Source organism: Sminthopsis crassicaudata, chromosome 5 (assembly GCF_048593235.1).
Source record: "Sminthopsis crassicaudata isolate SCR6 chromosome 5, ASM4859323v1, whole genome shotgun sequence".
NCBI lineage: Eukaryota > Metazoa > Chordata > Mammalia > Dasyuromorphia > Dasyuridae > Sminthopsis > Sminthopsis crassicaudata.
The window spans coordinates 143340268-143361801 of record NC_133621.1 but is presented as its reverse complement, the minus strand read 5'-3'; the positions used below and the strand labels follow the sequence as shown (position 1 = coordinate 143361801).

General features: G+C 37.4%; 1 protein-coding gene across 3 annotated transcripts in view; it reads left to right on the top strand.

Annotated features, from left to right (window-relative positions):
* The window catches only part of CDHR3 (cadherin related family member 3), a 92678-nt gene that overhangs the window by 13880 nt on the left and 57264 nt on the right, over positions 1–21534 (top strand). For all 3 annotated transcript variants that reach the window (XM_074268374.1, XM_074268375.1, XM_074268376.1), the window contains 4 exons: positions 2715–2883; positions 3865–3950; positions 18170–18264; positions 19190–19294. In XM_074268374.1, the coding sequence (XP_074124475.1) occupies positions 2715–2883; positions 3865–3950; positions 18170–18264; positions 19190–19294 (455 nt within the window). The remainder of the gene's footprint in view (positions 1–2714; positions 2884–3864; positions 3951–18169; positions 18265–19189; positions 19295–21534) is intronic.

Sequence of the window (21534 nt, the reverse complement as noted above, 5' to 3'; positions counted from 1 at the left end):
CATTTACCTTAAGCTCACTGGCTTAATCACATTAGGAAAAAAAAATCAGGACACCTGTCTTGCAAGACTGCCACATAGAAGAAAGATTAGATTTGTTTTGCTTAGTGCCAGAGTGTAGAATTAGGAACAGTGGGAGGTAGTTTTTTGGCCTAACATGAGAGAAAAAAAAAAACTCTTCACAATTAGAGCTATCTAAGAAGGGAATGAGCTGCTTTTCACTGGAGAGCTTCAAGCTTGATAACTACTTGTTAAGAATGCTGGAAAGGAAATTCTTAATTAGGTATGGTTTGGACTACATAATCTCAGAGGTTGTTTTGAATCCTAAGAATCTATTGGCTTCTTTCCATCTCTATCCATTCCAATTCATCTTTCATCCCAATACTAGAACACTTTTCCTAATGTGTTATCCTAATCACATCACTCTCTTGCCCTTCAGTGATTCTTCATTATCTGCTGAATTAAGTATATATTTATTAGCTTAGTATTCAAAGCCTTCTACAATCTGCTTTATGACATTCTGTTTCCCCTTCTAATGAAATCAGTGCACTATCCAAATTGGACTATTCATGGGTTCCTAGTTCTCTTCTGCCATCTCCTATTACTTACTATGGTTTTGCTCAGGTCACCCTACATCTGCGACAATTGGACAATTGAAAGCCTCTTCCTTCAAAGAATAAATGAGGTCCCAATTTTTTTTCAGTTCAATACTTCAGTCCAATTAGTCCTTCCTCCCCAATACTCCATTCATGCTCATCTCCACCACTGTGCCTTGGCTCTTACTTTCACCTTCCTTCTCTTCTTTCACAGTACTTCACTCCTTTTAGCCAAATCTTAAGGATATTACACTTCCTTCAAAGCCAGCGTCAAACTTCACTTCTTCTATGAAATCTTGACAGACTGACCCCAGCTTACAGTGAACTTTTTAGTCTTTGAATGTTTAGTTCTTTAGTCTACAACATTAGCAGCTAGAGGCAGCTAGGTGATGAAGTGGTTAGATACTGGCATTTGAGATGGGAAGACCTGGATTTAAACACTCATTAGATATATTATTACTTTTAACCCATTTGCCTAAAAAAAGCCCTGCCCTGGATCACTGCCTTTTTTGTGACAAAAGGGCTTGCAAAACTCAACGAAACTATGAACTCTGCTGTATTCTTTACACAAGATGGACAGGCCATAGTGGACAGCTCTGACCAAAATATTAAAAAGTATTCCAGATGAGAAGAAAATGGCAAATCACTCTAGTATCTTTGCCAAGAAAACTCCATGGAAAAAAATAGTACATGTGGTCCACAAAAAGTCACATACATGACTGGATGACTGAACAAGTTTATACTACACTGACAATCTAGCTCCTGGCTATGTGATTCTTTATTGATTTCACATAGGTATATTTTTCCTCCCCAAAGAGAGTATAAGCTTCTCAAGGAGAAGAACCCTCGTTCTTATTTCTTTTGTATTTCTGCGTCACTTCTTACAAATATTCAATAATGATAACAATATGACATTTGTCTGTATTTTTAAAAAATGCTGACCATAAGCCATCCTGAAAACCAGGCACATTTCTATGTGGAAATTGGGGTATTACATCTGAGGATGCTAAGTCCCATTGGAACTCTAGTGCTTATCCTAACTGTGTTAATGCAAAGTAAACATGCCTTTGTTAATTGTACAACAACTTGTGAATGACTCATTTTGTGCAAATATTGAACTCAAACTAATAGAATGCTGGTGTTAATTGTCACCTGCTATGAAGGAATATCTTTAGATGGTTGAAAGTATTGTGCCATTTCCCAAAACAATCTTCCCTCCAATGCAATTTTATATTCATTTTAGTTTTACAGACAAGAAAATTAAGATAATTTCATGGAAAATAAATGACTTTTCTGCAGTCTTTGAATTTACAACCTTTAGCTATTCACGGTGGCACTTACTCTATGACTCTATGATGTTATTTTTGGGGGGAGAAAGAGGAATCAGACCTATGATTTCATTGATATGGGGAAATCCCAAGAAGAAAGTCCCTCTTCTGGTCCAGGCTAGCATCTACTCTGCAACTTTAATCTTAAGAATTGTTGGGGATAAAGAGAGTGGGGGAGAAATAAGCATTTATTAAGCTCTTGTTATGTAACGGCACCTTTTGAAACACCTCATTGATATCTCATGTGATCCTCACAATCACTCTGGGAGGTAGGTGCTATTATTATCTCCATTTTATAGTTGAGGAAACTGAGCCAAATAGAAATTAAGTGATTTATGCAGGCTCGTACATTTCTGAGGTAACATTTTCACTTAGGTCTTCCAGACTGCAGGCCCAGTGTATTGTTATTCTTGGGTCACTTAACTGCTTCTAAAGAGAGGGGTGAGTGATTTACCCAGGATCACACATCTGTGTGACACATGAGTCCAGATCTTAACTGTGGAGCTGACTCTATCTACTTACTAACCATGCCCTAAGAGCTCCCCCAGAGTTTCCTTCACTGTGTGCCATTGTGTTCATTCTATTCAAACACTAATGTTCTTTGAATTAGGGATCTTTGAAATGGATGATACTAGTTAAAAATGGGCCCTTTGACATTCAAGGAAAAGATCATTCCCAAACCATTCATTATTGACTCCTTAAAACAGATCACATTTCAAAACTTCTATTTCTAAACTTCCCCCCCCCTTTTTTTTTTCACAGTCCCACTAAAAACTTTTGTTTTGCTTTTCAGGTAGTCACCACTGGGAAACCTCCACTTGATTTTGAAACAGTGCCAAATAGGTTTCAGTTGCAAGTTTATGTTAAAGATGAAGCTGGTGCAATGGACCTGGGACTCTTGACTGTCCAGTTAAAAGATGTTAATGAGCCTCCTCTGTTTCTAGACAACTTGGCAAAAGGAAGTAAGATATGGTGTGTCTGCTGTAGAACAGAGAATAATGCTGGGCTTTTGGGAGATGGATAAAAATGATTAAACAAGCAGATGTTTTCAGCAGAGAAGGCAGCTGCTGGACAGCCAGAAAAATGAAAGATTAACCATCTTTCTCCAACTATCAGTCCCTCTCCCCTTTCTTTGTTTTTGTATGGTTAAAAAAACAAACAAACAACTGACCTACCCAAAGAAGCAGTGGACAGAGTATAGCAGTCAGGTTTAATTATGAAGTATTCTTTAGACATCCCATCTTTCCTCTCAAAATTAACCTTTTCCCTTTTCCAAGAGCCCCTTTCCTATGCCAGACATGAGAGGTTCTTAGTTAATTCTTCTTACAATGTTAAAAAAAAATCACAAATTAGCTGAAAAATCATTTAAAGTGTAAGAATTCCTAAGGGTATTTTTACATTTTAAAACATGATTTTTGGAGACAGTAAAGCCTTATGCTAAAAAAGCTTTTAAAGATGATCTTTTAGTGACTTGTACTTTCCCTCAGTCTCTGCTGTTAGACAGAGAAAAAGAGAATTTAATACACCAGCTCTGAAAAACCTAAGCCAGCATATAGGATTCCCTATAATTTGTTTGCGTGTGCCCTGTAAATAGAGTATTTTTTTCAAATGTCAATATTTTGTTAGTTTGGGAACTCTGTCAACTGAGGGATTCAGATTGTAACCTTTCTGCAGTTTAGTAGAGTTCTCTGACATGTACAGAAATTAAGCAACTTGTTCAGTCACATGGCAAAGGAAGTTTAACCTGGGTCCTCCAGACTCAAGATCCAGCTCACTAAATCAGTCTTCTATACTACATCTTTCTAATTACATACTGATTCCTTGGGTTTGATAATTTAGGCTATGCCTGGGAAACTTTGGTTTCTTAGTTGTATTTTTTATGTGCATCAGAATAACATATTAGCTTTATATCTTTAAATGTTATACTTTGAACTCCTATGTAGCTGTAGAGCTCTATATTTTGGAAGGAACAAGTCCTGGACCCATTTACCAGATGGAGGCAATTGATCCTGAGAATAAGCCCCTCATGGTAAGTGGCCTTATTAAAATAAAGATGGTGTTGATCTCTCCAACATTTACTATTCTAATCTTTTGTCGTCTTTGCCAATTTGCTGGGCATTCAGTGAAATTTCTGGGTTTCTTCCACTTGTTTCTTTCCAATTATTAATGATTTGGAGTGTTCTTTCATCTCATTGTTAATAGTTTATTTACCATTCTACTTCAGAGAACTGATTGTTCATATCCTTTGATCAAACATCCAAAGTTTTATCCCTTGCCAAAACCATACATGCAAATAATCAAGTTTTGATCCCCAAAAGAGTTGAAAAATTACACCTCTCTCCCCTCTTTGCAGAGTTGGGGAGGGGACTATGGGTGTGAATATTCTCTCAATACTTAGCTGATGCAAACCTTTTTCAGCTAGCTAGTGCAGTGGATTGAATGCCCAGTCTGGAGTCAGGAAGCTCTGGATTCAAAACTGATCTCAGATTAGCTTTGTGACCCTGGGACAAGTCACACTAATTTCTCTGCCTCAATTTCCTTATCTGTAACACGAGGATTAAAATAGCATGGATTTCTCAGGTTGTTCTGAGGATCTAATGAAAAAAATATTAATCAAGTGCTTAGTACGATGTCTGGCACAAGTTGGTGTTATTGTTATTATTATTATTTCCTTTTTTAATTATCAATTGATAAACATGTATTAAATGCCTATCATATTCTAGGCACTGTGCTAAGTGTTTTGAATGCAAAAAGAGGAGGACTTCCTTCATGTGGGAGGGGGAGGGACATTTTTAGAATTAAATGTGATATGAAAACAAAACATATAAAGATCAGATTTTTTAAAACCTCATATATGCATATAATCAGCCTTTAAACCCTAGAGCAAACTGGTTTTCCTACCTTTTCCCTCCTTCTATCTGTGTTCTTTAGACACTCCCTTTCCACACATGCCCAGATATTAATTTCTGACTTTTTTGTCACTATAAAATGGAGGGGGAAAGGAGGGAGAAGGAAATATACTATGCAGTTTACCATCAATCCCGCACCCAATTTGGCCCAGCATCATGGGCTGATTATTGGGATCAGCCCCAAAGTAAGAGCATTTGTATCAAGCTTTGGAACATGTTCTGACCAGTAGCTTCCCTCTAGTTCCTACCCTGGGGATCAAAATTTTATGAAACTTGTAAAAGTGAATCAAATAAAATATAGGCATGGAGTTGTTTGGCTGTAGTTTTCTCAACACTGGCAATAATTTTGTCTGATTGTTGAATTGGCCATGGATGAAAATGTGAGGTGTGAAAAACTGAATTTTCCAAGAAGCTGTGGCTTTCTGATTTCAATGGAAAAGCAAATTCTATTTCCATTTTAGAGTAGGATTATTCGTATGACTACTAGGAAAAACAAAAGATGCTAGTCCAGTGACAAAGAAATCACACAGTGTTAGGACTAAATGGGAACCTCTGAGAACATTTAGCCCAACGCTTTTATTTGCCTGAGAAGGGAATTGAAAAATACCCTAAGTCTTTTCCTCTTCTGCCAGCAGCATTTCTGAACTATTCTTCAATCTGCCTAGGTGGCTCCCTTAAGTCTTCACTCAGGGAGCAGTAATGTGCAGTGGAGACCAGCTTCTTAAACTGTGGTTTGCTTGTAACTGAATGTGGATGTCATGAAATTATGATTTATTATCAGTACATGTTTGATTTGTATGCCTATTTTACATACATATATATCCTGATTTACATAAAAATTTCTCAGGGGGAAAAGGGATTGTGAGTGGGAAAAGTTTAAGAAACCCTATAAGTAGGGAAAAAAAAACCCCAACAACCTGGATTTGGAGTCATAGAACCTGGATTCTACTACTTGTTAATAACTCCATCTCTCTAGACCTTAGTATTCTAGTTGATCTATGACATTATCATCTTCTTTCCAATGCATTTATCATGTAACATCATTTATAACAATTATCATATTCATATTTTATCTGCCCCTTAGACTGTAAGATACATGGTATCAGGGACTGTCTCAGCCAGAATTTGTTATCTTTCCAGTAAATAGCATAGTACTGTGTTTATAAGGGCTAGATTTGGATTTTCAAAGATGTAGGGAACTCCTGCCAAGTGAGGAAACTCCATTTGTTAATGTGTACCAGCATCTTCTATTGAAATCTTAGAAAGTCACTTAGAGCCTTGTGAAGTAACTCGGGTCACCCAGCTATTGTGAGTCAGAGGTGGATCTAAATGAGATTTTCCTGGATTCCAGGTCACCCCTCTCTCCATTACACCAGGCTTCCCATCCCATAGTAGGTGTTTTATAATTATTATTATTAAAGCTTTTTATTTTCAAAACATATGCCCGGTTAATTTTTCATCATTGACCCTAGTATATAGCCTTGTGTTCTAAATTTTCCCCTTCTTTCCCCCAACCTCTCCCCTAGATGGCAAGCATCCAATATATGCTATCATGTTAAAATATATGTTAAATTCAATATATGTAAACATTTATACAATTCTTTTGCTGCACAAGAAAAATAAGATAAAAAATGAAGGAAAATGAGTGAGAAAACAAAATGCAAACGAACAACAATAAAAAAAGTGAGAATATTGTGTTGTAATCCACACTCAGTTCCCACACTCATCTCTCTGGGTGTAGTATAGTAGCTGTTAAATAAGTGTTTGTGGTTGAGTGTTTATTCCTCAGGGTCTAAGATGAACACTTCTGAAATATTAACACACAATCCGGGCAAATAGGAATAAATCATCCACTTTGAGAAGCTCAGTACAGCTGACTTAATCAGTTAAAAGGCAAGTAGGCTAAAGAACAAAGGGTTGCTCAGAATATAACTATGGTCAGTGGAACATTGCCTTAAGAATACATCAAAAGACATAACAAATTTTGTTTTCCCTGCTCTAGATTCTCAAATTCCTTGAGATTATTCACACATTCTGTTTTCTAACACTCCAGCTTCTGTAGAAGAGGCCATCCTTCTCACCAAGACCAACTCCACTAATTTGTACTCTTGATCATGTGATCAAGACCGTTCCCATCTCCTTCTGGAAGATCTCCCACTCCTAACCTTCAATCTCTTCCCATATACTTGTTCCTTGTCAGCAATCCACAAATATTCTTAGGTTTTCCCCATTCTTAAAGAAAAAACTCCTCTGGACCCTTCCATTCCCCTAGCTTTCAAACTATATAGTTCCTTCCTTTTTTAGTCAAACCTAGAAGTTGTATTTGTGCCTCCACTTCCCCTCATTTCACTCATTTCTCACAACTTTGAAATTTGACTTCTGACTTAATCACCTAACTGAGATGGCTCACTCCAAGGTTCACTGACCTCTTAAGGACCAAACTTGATGGCCTTTTCTAAGTCATTATAGTAATTGAATTCTCTACTCCATTTGACATGGTAGACTGCTCTCTCTTCATCTCTCCATCTCCTTTCTCTCCTGGAAACTTTCTCATTTCATTTTTGTTCTCTTGTGGTTATCATGCCTCTCTGATGACTCCTCAGTTTCCTGTGCTGTATCTTCCTATCCTCCCTCCACAACTGTAGGTATACTCCAAGCTCTGTCCTGAGCTTTCTTCTCTTAGCTCTATTCTCTCTCTTGGTGACTTTAGCAATTTTGAGTTCAGGTATAGTCACCATCTATACACAGATGATTTTCACATATCCAGCCATAATTTCTTCTCAGCTTATTCTGGATCACCAATTGTCCAGCAGACATTTTAAACTGGATAACTTTTAGATATTGTAAACTGAACATATTAAAGCAATTCATTTTCTTCCTTTCTCTTCCCAACATCCCTATTTCTGTAGCTGTTACCACCTTCCTTCAAGCCATCCAAGTTAAGAACCTCAGGCTCATCCCTTTCTTACTTTTCCCATCTGTTTCTATCCTATCCCTTGCCAAGTCTTTGTCATTCTATCTCCACATCATCATTTACACACACACATACACACACACATTCACTTATGTCCATCCTCTTCATTTCATTCACACCATCACCACCTTGGTACAAGTAGAAAGAGCACTGACTCTGGGGTCAAGAGGTGTCTCTAGTTTTGGATGTATGACCTCTCACTTAGACTCTTTCCATAGATTCCTGATTGGTCTTCTTGTCTGGTCTCTCCCCTCTCCAATTCATCCTGGTCCCACCTTGCTTTTCCAGTCTTTTTATACCTCTTTCCTGTCCATATATTTTATAATCAAGCCACTTGACATATTTCCTCTGCCTTTCCTTTCTATCTTTTTACACTGACCATGTCTTTCATTCCTCAAAGGCTCTGTCCCCTTACCTTTGCTTCTTGATTGTGCTGGCTTCCTTCAAGACTAGGATAGGGTAGAAATTTATGTGATAACTTTATTATAGATTTAAGGAATAAAAAGTTATACAAAATAGATTTTCAATTTCATTTTTTATAATAGCAGGTTAGGGAAATACTTGTTTAATTCCATATGTTAAAAATAAAATAAATTATACTTTAAAAAGAAGAGAGCTCAAATCTTGCCTTTTGCAAAAGAACTTTCCCTGCCCTCTCAGCTTCTAGTGCTGTCCCTTCTTTTATTGCCTTTCAAATACTCTGTATATGTCTTTCATCTATCTTGTTATTTACATGTCTCCTGCCCTACAATGCATGTTCCTTGAGGGCAAGAACTGTTTTTGTTTTTTTTTGTTTGTTTGTTTGTTTCTCTGCTGCTTAGCACAGTGCTGGGTCCATACGTAATAAAGACTCTACTGGCTGACAGCTCAAAAGATTCCAATAGTTCCCTAATACTTATTGGATTTGTTTCTTTTGGAGGCAATTGGGGTTAAGTGACTTGCCCAGGGTCACACAGCTAGGAAGTGTTAAATGTCTGAGGTCACATTTGAACTCAAGTCCTGCTGATTTCAGGAAGGATACCCTATCCATTGTACTACTTTGCTGCCCCACTGTCTGTTATTTCTATGATTAAATATAAGCTCTTCTGCCTGGCTTCAAAGCCCTTCACAACTTGCATCTCCACTACTATAGTGCCTTTACATTGTCCTCCATCCCCATCTCCTTACCTCCTTGTAGAATCCCTTATTCAAAGATCAGCTCAGTTTGCAAGTAGCACAGTGCTGGACCCACACATTTAATAAATACCTGTCTAAGATTCTTATCTTAAATGAACCTTTTCCTAATCCCACTAATCTCTAGTGTCCTGCCTACAAAATCAACTTTTATCTCCTTTGAATTTGTGTGTATACACAAAGATGTATCTTGTTTTGCCAGATAGAACAAAAGCCCTTTAAAGGCACTTCTTTCTTTGTATTCCCAGCACCTAATATAGTGTCTGGCAAATAGCATTAATTGATGTTCACTGACGGACATTATTGGGGCAGCTAAGTGATACAGTGGATAGAGCACCTGGAGTCAGGAGGATCCGAATTCAAAATTAGTCTCAGATATTTACTAACTGTGTGATCCTGGGCAAGTCACTTAATTGCAATTGCCTCCAAGCCTTATGCTATGCTAAGTATTAGAGATACAAATGAAAAAAAAAAAAAAAAAGAAAGGTCCTTTCAAGTTCTAGATTAATTAACAAACTTCTCTAGCAGGTCAGAAGTCAGGAGATCGAGTTCTAGTTTGGTCACTTACTAGCCATGTGACCCAAGCGAATCTCTTTGGACCCATTTTCTCATCTGTAAAATGAGGTAGGTAATCGAACTAGGTCTCTTCCACCTTTATGACTTTATAAAAAAGATTGAAAACTGTTCTTGACATTTTGATTTTCTTTTTTCTCTGAATTTCAGTTTTTGAATTAAATGTCTTTGACAAAAGGAAGAAGGACCTCTCATAGTTCACAGTCAACTCAAGAGAAGTGGGAGGGAGAAAGGAAGGAGACATAAAAACTAACAAACAAATCAACCAGTTGGCTAAGAAGGGAAAAGTGAATACCTTTTTCTCTCTCTCCTTACCTCCCCTACCAGTCCATCCAGTTCACCAAGCAATTGTTTCTCTAACTTTAATCCTTTGTCTTCAAGGGAGGACAAAACACATTTTACCTTCTGCAAAAGGCATTCATTCTTCAATGGAGGGATCCAATCATAGCTGAAGAAAAAACACTTTGAGGAATTGCTGCAGTAAATCACTCTGTCTCCAGCTGTGAAACCAATTCATGTCTTCAAAGTCTCTGAGGAGTCTCTCCTGGCAGCCAGAACTGTTATTTCAAAAAAAAAAAAAAAAAGGAAATAGAGGGGGGGAAAAAAAGGAAAAAGGGAATGCAATGAGAGGGGGGAATTATGGAAAAAAAATAGTTATTTTCTTGATCTTTGCCAAAAAAAAAAAAAAAAAAAAAAAGGAGGAGAAAGTAAAGGTTGGAGGAAGAAGGAAGGAAATTAGCAAATAGAGTAATCAATATTCAGTTATCAAAGTGGTACACATGCAGATTATCTGTTTTCTGATTTATACATATCCCCAAAATATATGTATGTGTATAGATACATAAGTATGTATGTATACTAAAATAGTATTTTATTTTCTCACAACTACATGTCAAGACAATTTTTGGCATTCATTTTTGTAAGATTTATGAATTCTAAATTTCTCTCTGCCTCCTTTCCTTCCCTTCCTTCTTCATAAAATAGTAAACAATTTTATATAGGTTATATGTATATTTCCATATTAGTCACAGTTGTGAAAAAGGAAACAGAGGAAAAAAACACAAAAAAGTAAATGAAAAAAGTATGTTTCAATCTACATTCAAAGTCTATCAGTTCTCTAACTGCATGTGGATAGCATTTTCCTTTGTGAATCTTTTGTACTTTTCTTGGATCCCTGTGTTGCTGAGAAGAGCTGAAGCATTCACAGTAGATCATATAATGTTGTTGATACTGTGTATAATTTTCTTGATTCTACTCATTTCACTTTGCATCAGTTCATACAAATGTTTCCAAGTTTTTCTGAAATCTGCCTGTTCATTATTTCTTATTGCAAAATAGTATTCCATTACATTCATGTGCCATGGCTTATTCAGCTATTCCCCAACTGATGGCTATCTCCTCAATTTCCAATATTTTGCCATCATGAAAAGAGCTGCTATAAATATTTTGACACATGTAAGTCCTTTCCTCCCTTTTATGATCTCTTTGTGATAAAGACTTAGGAATGGTATTGCTAGATCAAAGGATATGCACATTTTGGTTGCTTTTTTAGGCTTAGTTTCAAATTGCTTTCCAGAATAGTTGGCTCAGTTCACAGCTCCCCCAACAATGCATTAGTGTTTCAATTTTCCCACATTGTCTCCAACATTATCATTTTCCTTTTTTGTCATATTAGTCAATCTGATAGGTATAAGGTGGTACTTCAGAGTTCTTTTAATTTGCATTTATCTAATAGTGATTTAGAGTATTTTTTTCATATTCCCAGAAATAGCTCTGATTTCTTTATCGGGAAACTTATGAATTGGGAAATGGTTTGTATTCTTATAAAATCAGTTCTCTATTTGAGAAATGAAGTTTTTATCAGAGACACTTGCTGTAAAGTTTATTTCCCAGCTTTCTGCCTTCCTTCTAAACTTGGTTGCATTAGTTTTATTTGTGCAAAAGTCTTTTAATTTAATTATCAAAATTATCTATTTTATATTTCATAATATGTTTTTATCTCTTGTTTGGTCATAAACCTGTAACTCACTTAACTTCTCCTTTATGAATTTGGATGGTCTACCATTTGGTGCAAATAGGTTTAGTACTGATATTACTTCATTGTCTATAACATGTTTTAGCAAGATCTAGTTTCTTTCCTAACTCTTTTAATTAGGTCTATTTTTGCTTTGTTTGAGATCAGAATTGCTATGCCTGCTTTTTTTTTTGCTTCAGCTGAAGCACAATAGATTGTGCTCCAGCCCTTTACTTTTATTCTGTATGTTTTTGCTTCAAATATTTCTTGTAAATAACATATTGTAGGATTCTAGTTTTTGATCCACTTTGCTCTCTGCTTCCATTTTATGGGAGAGTTCATCCCATTCACATTCATAAGTTATAACAACTAACTTTGTATTTTCCTCCATATTTTTCCTCCTGTTTGCATTCTTTTCACCTTTTCCCTCTTCACCAGTATTTTGCTTCTGTCTACCACCTCTCCCAATCTGCCTTCCCTTCTGTGTCCCACCCCAATCCCTTTACTTTATCTCTTCCCCTCCTAATTTCACTATTAAGTAAGATAAATTTCTGTATTCAACTCATTGTGTATATTACTCCCTCTTTGATCCAATGCTGTTGAAAATAATGTTCAATGGGCAACTAGATGGTGCAGTAAATAGAGCACTGGCCCTGAAGTCAGGAGGACCTGAGTTCAAATTTGGCCTCCGACACTTAATACTTTCTAGCTGTGTGACCCTGGGCAAATCACTTAACCCCAGTTGTTTCAGCCAAAAAAAAAAATGTTTAAGCAATGCTCATTTCTCACTCTTCCATTTCCCCCTCTTCTTAATACTTTTTTTGCACCTCTTTATATCCCATTCTACCTTTCCCTTCCTTCTACATCTTTCCTTTTTGTAATCCCTTAGTTATTTTTCATGTCATTCCCTCAAATTCATCTTCTATACCATCTATGTAGATCCCTTTTAGCTATACTATTAGTGATACAATTTTTAAGAATTACAAGTTTCATCATCCCATATAGGGATGTAAATCATTCAGCTCCATTGAATCCCTTAAATTTCTTTTTCCTTTTCTTCTTTTTAGTTTTCTCTTGGGTCTTGATATTGGAGATAAAATTTTTTTGTTCCCTGAACATGGGCCTCATGAAAACTTGAAATCCTTCTATTTTGTTGATTAGCCATTTTTTCCTTGAAGTATAATGCTTAATTTTCACCAAATAGATTATTCTTGGTTGTAGTCCTAGCTCCTTTGCTTTCCGGAATATCATGTTCCATGACCTCCATTCCTTTAATGTTACAGATGCTAAGTTCTATGTAACTCTGACTGTGATTTCCTGATATTTGAATTATTGTTGTTGTTTTTGTTTGTTTGTTTGTTTTGGCTACTTGCAGTATTTTCTCCTTGACCTGATAGTTCTGTAATTTGGCTATAATGTTACATATATAATAATAATAATATATATAATATAAAACTCTTTGGAGTTTTTATTTTGAGATCTCTTTTCTGAAGTGATCAGTAGATTCTTTCAATGCCTGCTTTGCCCTTTGGTTCCAGAATATCAGGGCAGTTTTCTTTGATAATTTTTTGAAAGTGCTGTCCAGGTCCTCCTTTTAATTATGATTTTCAGGTATTCCAATGATTCTGACATTCTGTCTCCTGGATCTATTTTCCAGGTCAGTTGTTTTTCCAATTAGGTGTTTTACATTTTCTTCTATTTTTTTTATTCTTTTGAATTTCCTTGATTGATTCTTCTTTTGAGCTCTTCCATGAGTTTTTTTTTCCTGGACTTGAGACCACTTTCCACTTTTCTTTGAGGTTTTGACCATAAGTGTTCTAGGATTGTTATCCTCTTCTGAGTTTTAGGTTTGATCTTTCCTGCCACCATAATAAGTTTCTAAGATCAGATTCTTTTTTTGTTGTTGTATTTTGCTCATCTTTGGACTTTATTCATTTCTTTTATGGACTCTGTTCCCAAAGTAGAAGGGGCACTCATTATCTTAGGTTTCTTCTGTATTTTTGTATTGATGTTGCCCTGAAGCCCACAGGGAACTCTCATGACTAGTGCTGTGCTAAGGGAGTGGGGGAAGGTAATTGATGTTGCTGGAAGCTGTAGGGGTTTAGTAGCTTATCTAGTGCTAAATCTGGATCCTAATGCTGTTGTCTGGGATGTGCTAAGGCCAGTAGTGTGTTTCTGTATTTCTTCAGGGCCACAATGAAGCACATGGCTGTCTGCTTGTTTGCCCTGGGCTATGCTGAGGCACATGAAGGCTGTCTTCTGGAGTCTGCTGAGGCACATGGGGGGGTCTTGATGTTGCTATTTGCACTGGGGTTCAGGATGTCCCCCTAGTTTGCTGAGGTAGGGCTAGCTGATGCCTTATTGGGATGTTTCTTGTCCTAGGCTGCATTCCCCTTTTGCCCAAATGAGACAGACCTTTCTTGGTGATCTTCCAAGTATTTTGGGCTAAAAGATTGTTTCTCCCCATCTTTTTGCTGGTTCTGCTGTTTCAGAATTTGTTTTGAGGGGCTATTTTATGGTTGTTTGAAGTTGACTATGGGAAAATTATGGCAATTTATTGCTTCCTCTACCATCTTCGCTTCAGGAAATCCAAATCCCCAATATATTTTGAATCCTGTCTCATTTTCCTCCTCCTACCCATGCCCTTTCCAGCATCCAGGCAGTGCCTCTCAGGGAATACAAATCAATCTTATTAGCTCGAAGTTACACCCATATAAGTGCTACACCTTCTTTTCTTCCACATCAATCATTTGTAAAAAAGACATCAGAATTTTCTTCTCTACAGCCTCCTCTTCTTCTTGAGTTGACTTTCTTGTAGCATCTCAGACCATAGAATCCTATTAATATTAATACTTTTGCTAAAATCTTTGAAATTCATTCTCCTCAAATCTCTGAGGAATAGAAAAAATAGGCTCAGAATTCCTGTCTTATCTCTTACACACTCTAAGATGGAAGTTGGCCCTGCCCACAAGATTTTCCTTTGGTTTCATTTGTGGGAACTATGCAAGAAAGGTGGCTGTTACAACATTTCCAAATTTTTACAACCCTACCGTGGAGAAGAAAAAAAAAAGCTTTAAACAAAAGCAGCGTTCTGATTAAAGTGAAAAATTAAAAAAAAAAAAAAAAAAAAAAAAAAAAAAAAAAAGGATTGAGACATCCTATTTTAAAATGGAAACAGACAGTTGCAGTACTAAGAAGTATGTTTGCTGTTTAGGGCCCAAATTCTAAGATCTCCTCTGGGGATCCTGACATTTCAGGAAACTGGGGCACGACTTATCTCAACTCCCCTCTGAGACCAGCTATTCAATGAAGGGTGATCAGGGCAGGAAATGCTGACTCTTTGTCTCCCAAACTGGAGCCTTTGAGTGGCTGAGCAAACCACAGCTATAATAAAGGACTGCAAATGTAGAAACATTGGGTGGCTGGTAAAGCAATATTCCCAGCAGGGAAACTGGAGAGGCCATTTGACAAGAATTTGTTAACGGAATTGATCTGATTACTCAGCGACTTTCTCCGCAACTGCAGTTAAATGTATTAGGCTAAGAGTGGGGCTGGGATTGCTTTCCATTCTATTTAATTTCTGTTTTCGAAGAATGAATATCAGGGGAGCTGCTTTGGTTAAACAATCCTTTAAAAATGGAGAATGCCAGAATGTTCAGAAAGCTGTACGAATTTACTGGCAAATGTCCATGCTGCACAATATTTTGAGTCTGCTACTTCTCTTTTTGTCTCTACAAAGGCGGCCATTTCCCTTGACACGGCAAATAGATTTAAGGATGAAAGAAATAAGCTTGACCTTAAATAAATTGAAGTATGGGGAAAATAGACCTTAAAAAAAAATCCTTAACTAGCATTTTTCACCTAGGGCAAGCTTCATAGTATTAGTCAGGACAAGCAACATGACATGAAACCCCCCCCCAAGTCAACTTTTAAGACAAATTCAGAAGTAGATATAGAGGAGGGGTCAGGGAAGAGAGGAGGTAGACACCCCAGCACCTACTGAAGCTGGTACCTGATAGAAGGCAGAAAAAATTCACCATGAATGTGGCAGCCAGGGGGTGGAAGCATCTGGTAGCTTCCTATTTTAAGCAATTATTCTTGCTAACTTGGTGCTAAACTCAGCTTTTTCCACCTGCTGAAGAAGTGTAAGTTCTGTCAGAAACCTCTAAATTTTGGTGCCCTGGGGCAAAGCTCCAGTTAGCCCAGCCTAGTTACAGCTCTGAAAACAAAAATCTGCATGCTTAGCTCTTTCTCTAGTCCATCACTATACACTCCTGCTAAATTTATTGTCAAAGGGAATGCATTAGTGGAGGTGAGACTGAAGAAAATTTCCTACACTAGTAAAGCAAATATATAAAAACACACAAATGTATTGTATGTATATATGTATATTTACACACATATACATATATATAAACATATATGTGTGTTTGTATGTATCTGCAAATAATTTGTTTTTTTTTTCCATTTTCCCAAAAAAGGAAATTTGAAGTCTGTTTCAACCTAGTGTGAATGGGAGTATGTGTGTGAATGTGAAAGGGGGGAGACAAGAAAGAAGACATTTGCCTTGACTTTGTGCATAGTATGTATTCTATTTATATAATGTTTCTTGTTCCGCTGATCAATTCCAGATGTTTAGTTTTTCTCTCTGGAAAGATTACTCCCAGATCTATATATCTTAATCTCATTCCTGTTCCAGTTCTGTTATCTAGCGGATATTTTGAACTGAATTCTCTTAAGCATCTCCATTTCAAAATACTGAAAATGTAACTTAAACTATTTTTCTGGACTTTTCCATTTCATCCTTCCAGTCATCCAGATTTGCAACTTCAGAATCATCATGGATTCCTCACTGTCCCTTACCCAATCAGTTGCCAAAGCCAGTCATTTCTATCTTCGTGACATTTCTTAAATCTGTTGCCCTTCTTTCCACTCATACCTTCGCCACTCTAGATCAGCCTCTCCTGCCTGGCCAAATACAATAACATTCCAAATGGCCTCTGCTTCCAGCTTCTTCCCTTTCCATTCCTTCCTCCCCACAGCTGCTGAAGGATATCACCAAATCACAGGTCTGACCAAGTCATTGCCCTGATTAGCAAATCCCAGTGATTTCATATCAATTAGAATCAAATACAAACATCTCTGGTTGGCATTTCAAACCCCTTACAACATGACTCCAACCTAACAATCTAGCTTTAGTGTAGATTAATTTCTTTTGTGCATTCTTTAGGCACTGGTCTTCTCACTGTTCTTCAGTGTCATTTTTAAACTCTCCCTTTTATATGAGGAAGAAAGTCAACATTGGTATAATGGAAAGAATTCTAGATCTGAGTTCTACAAATCTGGAGACCTGGGTTTAGGCTCAGTTCTGATACATACTTTTTTTTTTCCTGAGACAATTGCCCAGGGTCAACTAGGAGTGTTAAGTGTCTGAGTCTAGATTTGAACTCAGGTCTCCCTGACTTCAGGGCTGGTGCTCTATCCACTGCATCATCTAGCTGTCCCTAGTTCAGATATTCTTAACCTTTTTTGTGTGTTAAGTATCTTTCTGGCAGTCTGGCTGAAGCCTAGGGTCCTCTTCTCAGAACAATTTTTTTAAATGTGTAAAATACAATATGTGGGTTAACAAAGGAAATGAATTATATTGAAATATAGTCAATAAAGTTTTTTTTTTTGATAAAACAAATTCATGGACCTTCGATTAGGAACCCTTGGACTAATTGAACTCTCAGGTCCCTCCCAATTCTATAACCTATGATCTATCTAGCCCTAGCAGTCAGAATTACTCTTTTTGGCATTATGAAGTGTCATTATCAAAAACAGAGGTTAACAACTTTAAGATGACCTCAGAGGAACTCTTCATTCTGTTTTCTGCACATTCTCTCTTTCCTCCCACTGGGAACTGAGTTGAGTAATCCAATAACTGCTCTAGAAACCCCTGGTTAATGAGTAGTGACTAGAGCCAGAATCAGATTATTTGGTCCACATATGAAGGCCCTGTCTGGAGCTGTGGGTGAATTTTACTGAGCGCTGACAGATGGCGGAGCTTTGTATTTTCTTTGGATTGGTCCCTTGTGTACTGGCTCCCAAGCCAGGGTGTCCCTCTCATGCTGGGCTGTCCTTGAGATAAAGTGACAAGCTAGAACTCAGGAAGGCCAAAGTAGACAGATCAGAGCCAGGAAGCACACACAAAAGATGCAGCCAAGGCAGTGAATGGGGGCAAAGCCAGGTATGTATGTAGGAAAACAGAAGTAGTCACAGCCTGCCAGATACAAAGGGATTTTCAATTGAAGCAAGGTCTTTCTCAGACTGGACACCTTTTATAGGGATCCCACTGTTGCAAGAGCCAATGGCTTTCTTCCCAGGGCAGAGCCTCAATGCATCTGGCAGATCCTGACAGCTCCTAGCCAAGAAACTATTAAGTCCTAGAATTTCTATTTTGGGAGATCATTCAAAAAAAAACAAAAAACAACAAAAAAAGCTAAATGTTCTATTGACCAAGACTATTTTTTCAGTCACTGGTTTACAGTAACTGCTAAACAAATACTCCTTTGGTGAAAAGAGACACTACTTCTCACTCATCATCATTTTTTTTTTTTTTTTAGTTTGCCATGATCTCTCCCTTGAAGTACTTCAGTGTTTCTACAAATGGCATCCTATTCTCCACAACAACATTTGATTTTGAAGCAGGAAACAACAGGTAGGGACTGGCCAATGCCCTTTCTTTTATAGTTGTTTGGATGCATTTGTGAAGATAGGTGGGAGCGCAATCACTGATGGAGGAAACATTATGGATGAAAGCTTTTCAAGAGAAGAGAGTTTGTGTAACCTTCAGTGTTCTGTTCCCTCCTGCACTCCACGAAGATAGTATTTAAACATGGAAAGCACAGTTGAGGAAATTATTTGAATGAGTTTACTCAGTCCTCTTGTCTCATCACCTTTCCTCCCTCCAGCCTGAAAATAAAAAATGTCAGGGGAGGACTACCTTTTCACTGACTCAGTTTTGATTGCTGGAAACATCCAATAGCCTCAGTAAAAGTGATTGGGAAAGGGGAGGGTGGGGCACTTAAATGAGCTGAATTTAACCTCTCTCTACTTTGTGATTAAAAGAATAGAGGCACAGTCCATGTGATATGGTTGCAGGTAAGATTCCAAAGTACAGGTGAGTTACTCAGGAGGAAAGAAAAAAAGAAAAGGAAAAGAAATAGAGAAAGAGTCTTGAAGAAATGGAAGAAGAATGGGCAATTTCTTGTGATTGTACCTTATTCTGAGCTCTCTTGCTCAAATCTTATCAAAAAGGACTGAATTAGTAATCATAGGATTATGCTGGAGTACCTCATTGCCATTTTCTATCTGTGGGACCCTGGGCAGGTCACTTAAATCTTAGCAGGACTATTTCCTCATCCATAAAATAAAGATTTTGGACTACATGGCTTCTGAGGTCCCTTCCAATTCTGACATCTTAGCTTTCTCTTTTATCTTTGGGGCTCTTTTGTTGTTCTGAGAATCATCATTTGGCAATTGAGGGAAAAGAAGAAGGTCATTTCTCACCATTCCCTCTCACTTCATTTTTCACAATTTTTGAAATCTGAAACCCTAACTTGGGTTTTTTTTCTTCCTGACAGTTATGTGATTGATGTAGAAGTAGAGGACAGTGGAGGGCTTAAAACCACAAGAACATTCCTAATAAACATCATAAATGTTAACGATGAAAGTCCTTACTTTACCAGGTAAGCCCAAAGCTCACCCCTTCTCCTATTCTGGTTCTTTGCAAGAGATTAAGGGATCCCTCACTGAAGTGGGAAAGTGGAGAGGCACAATTTCAAAGGGCTTTCATGCTTGCTGATCTTTATCCTAAGGGAAAGACAAGAAAGCAATGACTGATTTTCAGTTTCTCTGTTTCTCTCTGTGTGTCTTTCTCTCTGACTTTCTGTCTGTTTTTCTATCTCTGTCTATCTGTCTCTCTCATCAATTCATTTTGGATCCAGGCTTTTATATTTTTTTCATTTTCCTGCCTTTTGGGGAAAAAAAGATGTTGGGATGGTTCCCTGTGGTGAGGAAGGCCTGGTATCTATTTTTGGGTAATGGGGAAAGTATATAATTTTATTTGATGGCTTAACTCAGTGGGTATAGTCACCATTACATGCTCTGATCTTTCTTATTCCATCTTTGAAGTCCTACCCTAGTATACTTTTGTTATTTGGCTTACAGAGGCACAGTATCTTTTATTGCCTATCTCTTTGGTCTCCCAAAACACATGCAAGAGATGAGTTAGTCACTAGGAAAATGTGAAAAACAGTTGCTTAGTTTAACTACATTTACAGATGTGAATAAAGCCAATGGAAGATGAAAGGCAGCCTGGTATAAGTGGATAGAGTGCTGGACTTGGAAACAGGAAATTGAGAGATATTGTAGCATAATGGAAAGAAGATGAGCTTTGGAGTCAGAACCAAGGGACAGATCCTGCCTTAGCCTCTTTCTATCGGGATGATCTTGGACATGCTGGCCCTCAGTCTCCTTCTCCATAAAATGAAGGGTTGATGGTTTTACACCTATTTATCTATTATGCTGAATCCCATTTCTGTCACTTAATGGTTCTGTGATTATGGGCAAAGTCACTTAATTTTGCTTACCCTATTTCCTCATCTGTAAAACAGGGATGATATTTGTAATATCTCATAAGGCTGTTGGGAGACTCAAATGAAGTTATGAATGTAAAATATTTTGCAAACTTTAAAACACTACATATATATATATGTATATAAAAGTAAAGATATATATTCTTCTTCAATTCTTATTACTGAGATGCCTTAGCAACCACATAATCTTTTGTTATAGAACTATCCAAGATATCTAATAAATTATCATATCTCTTAATTATAAACAGTATTAATTTCTCCTTCCCTTGCCCTTCTGATCTTACTTGTGTGACTTTGGGCAAATCAGTTAACCTTCCTTGTCTGTAAAATGAGAGTGTTGAATTGGACAATCCCTTTAAGCTCTCCACCTACCATCCTGTGACCTCTGCTTTAACGTTTTTGTCATTTCAGTCCTATAACTTAGCATACATACCCTAAATATGAAGCTTTTCGATACCTGGATGGTGAAAAATTTACCTGCTCTAAGCTTGGTTGGGACAGTATCGAGTATCTCCCAGAAGGAAGCAAACAATGCATTAGTGCTGGTTCCTGGATGAAATCTAGACAAATAGGGATTTTAGCTGACACCCCACATCTCTAAGAACACAGCATGGCCTATTTATAAATAGGCTGTGACATCAAAGACTGAATGCAGGGTCAGGAGCTGTCACCGTACATCACTGCTGACGCACAAACAACCTTTTAGCAAAAGGTGAAGTGTGACTTGAATCAAGTGCATTCTGCTGCACTACTCTAATCAGGGAAGTGGAAAATCAGGTTAACAGGATCTTGAAGGGGAAAGTGAGTTGGTTTTCAGAGTTCATAGGAGGCAGAATTTGAAAAGGTGCTTAGCTCATACTAAATTGTCCCCAAGTAAAGTGATTGACTCACAGTATAATTCACAGATAGCAGCACCTTGGTCGGGTGTTTCCTCACCCTTGAGATCTGTCAAGAACCTTATTCATTGCTCTCCTTTTTGGTTTAGGAAAAGAAACTAGCAGAGGTTTTCTTCAGATGACATCCAGTCATCCAGATGGAAAATGATGAGGCTGTCAGTTGCCCAGATGCTCTGCCCATGCAAGAGCAAACATGTTTGTAAACAGCTGCATGTTTTGGCAGGGTCTATCACATCCTAAAAAGCAGAAATTCTTTAGGGTGTTGCTGTTGTTTATTTTATGGAACCATGCATTATCCAATTCAATTCAAACAAACATTTATTAAGGACTTATCATGTAAAAGCTTGCATTATATTTGCCTAGAGTCAGTCACACTAGGTTTGAGTGAGAGTCAGAGTTTGGACCCAGGTCTCTCCCATTTCTATCCATAATCTG